General features: G+C 43.3%; 1 protein-coding gene across 1 annotated transcript; it reads left to right on the forward strand.

Annotated features, from left to right (window-relative positions):
- Positions 1-4284: 4284 nt before the first annotated feature.
- On the forward strand, positions 4285-5516 carry LOC107656463 (uncharacterized). Its single transcript, XM_016444335.1, has 2 exons — positions 4285-5337; positions 5427-5516. Exons 1-2 carry the CDS (start codon positions 4285-4287, stop codon positions 5481-5483), a joined length of 1110 nt encoding a protein of 369 aa, XP_016299821.1. The 3' UTR covers positions 5484-5516.
- The last annotated feature ends 2634 nt before the right edge of the window (positions 5517-8150 follow it).

The following is an 8150-nucleotide window of genomic DNA, read 5'->3' on the forward strand; positions in this document are numbered from 1 at the left end:
GTTCATTGTTTTCATGTCTTTTATTTTGTAGTTAGGTCTTAGTCATGTTCTGTCATGTGAGTCCCTTGTCTGTGTGTTATGTTCTGATTGGTTGTTTTAGTCATGTGTCTTGTGCTTATTGGTTTATGGTCTTGTCATGTGGTTCTCAGTTCTGTTTGTCCATTGGTTGGTTTGTGTCATGTGACACTTCTTGTTTGGTACTAATAGCCCTCATGTTCCCATTGTTCTTTGTCGTGTATTGAAGTTGTAACCCGCTGTCGGTGAGTCTAGTCTGTTTATGCCTCATCAAGTCTGTTCATGCATCGTCAAGTCAAGTCAAGTCAAGCCTGTGTCTCTAGTCTTCATTTATTGTTTGGATGTTTGGATCACGTCTGTAAATAAACTGCACATGGGTTCTTCACTACTCTCGCCTTCAGTGGACTAAATCATTACAGTGCAGAACTAGATCATAGCTACAACAGGATGTCAGATATTGAGTGTAGGCTCGCCCTACTAATACACCAGGATAAGGACCCTTTTTATTTAGCGTTTTAAGCAGGAGTATGCTTTGAAATAAAATAAGTAAAATAAATATTTCGATTTTCTTAAAGATTAAAAATAAATAAGGAATTACCTGTTCCGCGTTTGACGTGAGAGATGCATCTGCATTGTGACAAACACACAGTTGCCGTCGCATCTGTTTACAACAAATGAAATATTTCTATTTATTTTTAAAACATACAGAAAGACTTTGGCAAAATGTTTAATCGCATTGGATGGTGTCGAGTCCGCCGGCCGCACCGTTCTCAAGTCCGCCCACCGCTGCTCACTCAAGCTGGCCTCCGCTCACTCTAGGCCTCCACTCTAGCCCGTCGTGTGTTTCGTTGTGAAAGCGAAACTACTTTGTTTGGCCTTCCAAAAGAGGACACAACTAGAAATCAGTGGTTAAGTTGTATTTACAAGACTGTTCCAGAACAGTTCAAACCAAATATTCAAATGTGTGCGGTACATTTTAGTGAGGACTGTTTCCTGATCCTGGTAGAGTAGACTACAATGCCGGCTGTTCTGACTCACAGTCTGTAAGTACGTTTTTTGATCCTGGTAGAGTAGACTACAATGCCGGCTGTTCTGACTCACAGACTGTAAGTACGTTTTTTATATTTAAAGAATTTGCCACTGACGATTCAAACGCGAGTTTTGAGCAGTGTAGAGTAGCACTTGTTGTTTGTCATTTCTCCGATCACAAATGGATGGGGTTTTCACAAGAAGTTAAGTAAAATATTTTATTTAAAGCTTTAAAGATTTAATCTAAACGATCTTTTAATTTTAAAAAGATCTTATTTAAACTCTCAAGACTATGCTTTTAAAGTCATCTTCACTATTGTGCCGTATATTCGAGTGAAACGATTTCTGGAATGTAGGGCGGGATTTCACCCTTGACCTGGAGTTTGATTGACAGGCGATCTGACCAGTCATAATGCCGAATTAGCCATTTTGACTGACAAACAACCCAAATAGGAGAGTTAGAGTAACGTCAGCGGACTATGGTGTATGGGCGGCTTTCTGCAGTTGAGAGAACATAACTCTAATGTTCATTCATGTTTATTTCATGCTATAACTAGTAGTAAAGAGGAAGATATGATCGGTTCATGTGTCACTTAACACTGACAATGCGCTGATAGACAAGACAGAGCAGGTTACTTTTCGTGTAAACCAAAGTCTCAGCTTTCTAAATTTTCATTTTTTAAAGAAATTCAAACAGTAAATATTTTGTGGCTCTTTAATATGATAGATCGCTGTAGTACCACAGTTCAAGCGGTTAAAATGTGAATTGATCATGTAGCGTCTGCGTAAAATCATGGATGGTCTTTGGGGTTTATGGCTTAAGAGACCCCTTTTAACCTTTGACATTTGCATATAAATTACATTCCTGGCAGCAAGCCACATTTATATGCATGCTAAATTGCCAATGGTTCCTCTCACTATCAAGGAGATGTTGAACTGTTCAATGCTCTCAAACAGCACACAACGAACATTCCTTTTGCCAACAAGCGCACACGATTCCCTTTGAAGCCCTGCCCATCAACTATGGTGACTGCCAAGGGCACCTGTGCCCTGAACTTGAGGTGGAATGACAGGTGTCTAACCCATTACTTCCTGGTCCTTCCAGACACACCGCATGATGTCTACATCGGAGCGGACATTCTGATTCGCCTCAGGGCTCACGTGAACATGATCAATGAAGTGATATGGGCTCCAATGACCTCACAGTCACCCACGGTTCCTGTCAACCTTGAGAACCTCCTGTCAGGCCAAACCATCCCCGAGGCCTGCACGCTAATCAATGAAAAATAGACTGTAGTACCAGCTTACACCAAAGGGGTCGCTGTTTGACTCAATCTGCAAAGCGGCCAAGCTCTTAGCCACACCCTAGGCTTCTTCCAACCTTCACCCGAATGTGGGGAACTGGGCCTCACTTTGGAAGCCACACCCCTCGTTGAAGTGATGTCTCGGGCAGTCTACATCTTGTTCAATAACTTCACGGCAACGGATGTCAGAGTGCCTAAGGCATACTGTCTGGGTTGGCTAGTGAGTTATGAAATTTAATTAAAATCTACCAATAATTGGACACATCTCAGATTCAATGATTCCAGAAGGAAGCTCGGGCCACACAGTGTCAACAGCACCCTTCAAGATCATCACCATAACCTCAGTCATGCCAGTGGTCAAGGAGCAGGTGTGTAGAACAGAGCTAACAGAAGACCAACACTTTGCCGTGTACACAGTCTCTAACCCCTCCACCTGCATGAATGACAGCGTGACTGCACCTCTGACTGCCCACGGCACAGAGGAATTAATGACAGAAGAGCCATACCCAGGTTTTGAGACACAAGTCCAGCAAATTCTGAAAGATACTGATGCCATACAGGAGGATGCAGACCACCACAAACTCCATCAAGTCCTGTACAAATACAAGGAATCATTTGCCAAGGACTCTTTAGATTGTGGCCTCACTAACCTCCATGCTGTGCGTGTCCCAACGCACCCAAAAGCTCCACCCACTTGTGTCAAGCAATACAAGATCCCCCTTGAATCGTACGAACCCGTACAGGAGATCATCAACTCTATGCTTGAGAAGGGTGTCATTCGCCCGTGTAACAGTGCCTACTCTGCCCCCATCTGGCCTGTCCTCAAATCAAACTGCAAGTGCTGGCCAACCATCGTTGAGCCAAAACCCAGCCGCATCCAGGCCATTCAGAATATTAAACCACCTGCCAATGTCTCAGAACTCCAAAGTTTTCTAGGCGTGTGTAACTATTCAAGGCAGTTAATTGAGAACTATTCGGACATAGCACGCCCTCTCACTGCCCTTCTGAAAAAGGACTGCCCCTTCATCTGGACGGACGATCAGCAAAATGCCATGAATGAGCTGAAACGACATCTGTGCATTGCTCCATGTCTGGCTTACCCATAGGTTCGGGCTGCCGCTGAGAGTCAACTCAGACAGAGGCATCCATTTCACAGCTGAGATCATGCAGCAGGTTTGGAAACTCCTGGGAGTACAAGCACAACTGCACATCAGTCACAATCCAATTTCTTCGGGCCAAGTGGAACGGACGAATCAGACGGTGGTCAGCATGCTAAGAAAATATGTGTCTGCTAACCAAAAGGACTGGGATGCGAAACTGCCCCTGGTGCTCATGGCTATCAGAGCAACTCCACAAGAGTCAACAGGTGTGCCTCCCTTCGAACTAATGACAGGCCGGCAAATGACATTGCCCTTGCACCTGCTGTACCAGCCAGGAGACTCCAACCTTGTCACCGCCTACACCACTCATCAATACCTTGATGAACTACACCGGCATTTGAGAACCACATTTGCTTTTGTCCAGCAACGACTCCAAAAGAGCGCGGAAGGCCAGAAAGCATACTACGACTGGAAGGCGTCACACAAAGAACTGGATGAGGGCAACAGGGTCTGGTACTACAGCTACGCACAGCCTCCTCAGACAACCTCTCATCGGCTATCAAAGAAGTTTCTGCCACACTGGACAGGACCGCATGAGATTGTGGACAAACTCTCCCCTGTCGCATATCGGATCAAGCTGAGTCGGGGACAGAAAGAACCAGTTTTCAAATGGGTCCATCGTAACCAGATCAAGAGACATGTGGCTGCTGGCAGGGAAAGACGGGGGGGGCTAGTGCTAACTAGGCCCTGCAGTAGTCCTCAAAATGAAAGACTGTCCTAACCAGTCTAAGCATCTCCACCACTGATCCATTGTCTTTCTTCTTCTCTGTATCAGGATGTTGCTGTGGCTCACCATCCTGTGCCTCCAGCCAAACAGAGGACAGTCGCAACCCGATATCACATCACCAGGTCCAGCATCAGGCATTGCACTGAGGGACCAACCTGGACTTCTTGTGACCAACTGTAGGACTCACACCCAAAAGGCATACGTCCGACTCGAGCCCCGAAATGTCTACCAGACACATTATCCCCAGGCAGCTGCACACTACAGTTGGGCAGGTGCCCAATGGACTGAGAATACCCTCGCTCACGCAGAAGCCGATATCAAACACATGCTCTCTCAGTTGCAGAAAATGACTGTCACTCAAGCAGAGCTAAGCGGACATAACAGGCGTGACAAACGATTCCTAGGGGCCTTGCTCGGAGCTGCTGCTGCTGTTGGAACCCTGTTCAACCTGGGAGTGACCAGTGTCAACTCCGTGAGCCTATCTACCCTGAGGCAACATGTAAGGGAGATCCAGACTGAGATGCCCCAGCTGAGAGAACAACTCACACTACAGGGCCAAACCCTACAGACTACAGGCAAATCATTGAAGGGCACCCTGGTGGTTCTGAACACCCACAGTGTCCTGCTGAACCAAACTGTGAACTCCGTGAAACAGTTATTCTCTGTTATACAGAATGATGTTGCCCAAACTCAGCTGGTCACCGCACTGCTGTCTGACATGCTCCGTGAGGTGAGCTCCTCCATCGACAGCCTAGCCATGGGTAGAATTCCTCCGTATCTGGTGCCCCTGAGCCTAGTACAAACAGTGTTATCCTCTGTTACTACCCGTCCAGCTGACCCTCTTCAAGCCCACCTTGCCTACTCCCTGGGAGGGTCCATACTGCTACATGTCGACCCCGAGCAGAGTGAGATGGCGTTTCTTCTGAATCTACCCATCATTGAATCCGACAACATTTACAGACTCAAAGACATTGTCAATGTTGGATTTTGGCAAGGAAACACTCACATCAGAATACACACACCAGATATGGTAGCCTACCACGACAATAACCCACAGTTATACCTGGCCCCAAACCTGCGTATGTGTACCCTGACCAAAGACATTCATTATCTCTGCCCCAACAAGCCCTTCCTTCGAGACAACACTGAAGGAATACTGTCTTAACCAGTCCAAGCATCTCGACCAAAGACATTCATTATCTCTGCCCCAGCAAGCCCTTCCTCCGAGACAACACTGAAGGAATCTGAGGGTTACAACCCATGCACAGAGAGACACTCTGCCCTGCTGAGGCCAAGCCTCGCACACAAGTCACAGAAACGCAAACAGAGATTGTGGGAAATCAGTGGCTCGTCAACACGCCCATCCGTACCACCACACTGACCTATGTCCAGCATGACACTGCCACCCGTGTCAGCCTGCCCAACCAGAGTATGTGGATTCAAGTGCCCAAAGGTGCCATCCTCCACCTCGGTGACCTGGCGCTGTACCACCTTCCAAGTGAAGAGTACCAATCCGAGGTAGAAATGCCAGCCTTCTTCAGGGACCACAACCTCACCCTGGAACCTGAATTGGAACTGAGCATTGAGAAAGGGGGCTCCAAGACGATTGACATCACCCCAATCGACACAGCCCTCCAAGCACTGTCTCGGCTGCCTGTCTAGAACACCTTTCCTGTCGCTCGATCCTGGACCTCTGTTGACACAGCACTTTGCCTTGCCACAGCAATCGGGTACACCCTAACTCTCGGCCTTGCCTTTGTCCTGTTTAACAGAGTCAACAGGGTGCAAAGGTCCATGAACAGGTGCACAGCTGCCCTTCCTCGAACCTTCAAATGGAGCCATCGGTTTTTATCTTCAAGTAACTTTGCCGATTACCTGTGGACTTTCCTATCTTCAGAAGAACCAGAAGAAAACCTCCAGCTCACTCCTAAAGAACTCATCAAGAACCTCCGTGCCTACCGCATCAAGACTCTTGTTCAGCAACAAAGCCAATGCAAGTAACCCTTTACAACTATTTAGATGCGTGTTTAAGTTTGAGCCCCTTTTTAAGGTGATTTTTGATTCTCTGATGATTCTCATTAGGTTGTGGTTAATTGATGTGAAATACTGCCATTCTTTTACTTTTCTCTCTCTCTTCCTTACTATCCTTCATTCTGTATATATGTGTTGTGCTTAGATTAGTTATATGTTAGATATAGTTTCATATATTAAATCCCTTATATTCACAACTGATTGTCTCTGTGCGTTGCTCACAATTCAAAGTCACTGAATGTTTGATCCCTTGCTCCATGCTAAATTACTGTTAGCACTGCATAAAGAAGGAAAGCTACTTTCCTTGGCCAGGAAAATAATCTTTCCTTGAATTGATAAATGATTATATTGTCTGCTCGGTGGACGGACAGATCAAATAATTGTAATATTGATTCTGCTACAGTTAATTCTAAGATCTAATCTATTGTCTGCTCAGTGGACGGACAGATCAAATAATTGTAATATTGATTCTGCTACAGTTAATTCTAAAATCTAATCTAAATATTTATTATTAATCACAACCAGTTATAATTAGTCATAAATATTTCCCTTTTGAGCTGATTTACTACAATCACTTCCTGCTAGTTATAGCTTGAAATACACATGAATGAACATCAGAAGGTATGTTGTCTCAACCGTGGAAAGATGTCAATACACCATTTTCATGTTCAACTCTACTGACTTAAATCTCTTAACTTTCCTGTCTGGTTTGTTCGTCAGACAAAATGGTGGATTCAGCCAGGGCCGGAGTGGGACTCATTTTCAGCCCTGGAGTTTCATGCCTTAGACCGGCCCACTTATTTTATTTATTTCTTTTTTTTTTTTACTGGCCTTTTCAGTACCGCCTTCACGCTTTCTATTATCCAGTTTTCATCTATTATTTTTTGCTTGCATATCTCCAACAACTTAGTTTTTTTTTTTTTGTTTGCTTGTTTGTTTTTTTAAGTAAGGTGCCGCTGTCAGGGGAGTCAAAAGAAAATTACGTCATCATTAGGGTTGCCAATTAACTTCAGAAATGGAAAATAACGTCTATGAAATGTCAGTCAATAAAGCATTTTAAACAATGGCATTTAAAGTTTTGAACTAAAAAATCATTGCAACCATATAGCCTTTGAATGAATGAAAATGCATATTTTTCAATTAAAGAAAACTTAGAGAGTGTGGGCTGCTTCTGGTGCTTGGATTTGTACAAATACATTGTATGGGTCAAAATTATAGATTTTTGTTTTATGCCAAAAATCATTAGGATATTAAATAAAGATCATGTTCTATGAAGATATTATGTAAATTTTCTACCGTAAATATATCAAAACTAAATTTTTTATTACTAATATTAATTGCTAAGGACTTCATTTGGACAACTTTAAAGGTGATTTTCTCAATATTTTTTATTTTTTTGCACCCTCAGATTCCAGATTTTCAAATAGTTGTATTTCGGCCAAATATTGCCCTATCCTAACAAACCATACATCAATGAAAAGCTTATTTATTCAGCTTTCAAAAAAAAAATATATTAATTGCTAAGGACTTCATTTGGACAACTTTAAAGGTGATTTTCTCAATATTTTTTATTTTTTTGCACCCTCAGATTCCAGATTTTCAAATAGTTGTATCTCAACCAAATATTGTCCGAACCTAACAAACCATACATCAATGGAAAGCTTATTTATTCAGATATGTATAAACCTCAATTTTGAAAAATTGACACTTAAGACTGGTTTTGTGGTTGAGGGTCACATATAGCCTTTGAATTAATGAAAATGCATATTTTTAAATTAAAGGGGTCATATGATGCGATTTAAAATTTTACTTTCTCTTTGGAGTTTTACAAGCTCTTGGTGCATAAAGAAGATCTGTAAAGTTGCAATGACTAAAGTCTCAAAT

This window comes from Sinocyclocheilus anshuiensis, unplaced genomic scaffold, assembly GCF_001515605.1.
Source record: "Sinocyclocheilus anshuiensis isolate Anshui unplaced genomic scaffold, SAMN03320099.WGS_v1.1 scaffold2449, whole genome shotgun sequence".
In the NCBI taxonomy this organism is placed as follows: Eukaryota; Metazoa; Chordata; class Actinopteri; order Cypriniformes; family Cyprinidae; genus Sinocyclocheilus; species Sinocyclocheilus anshuiensis.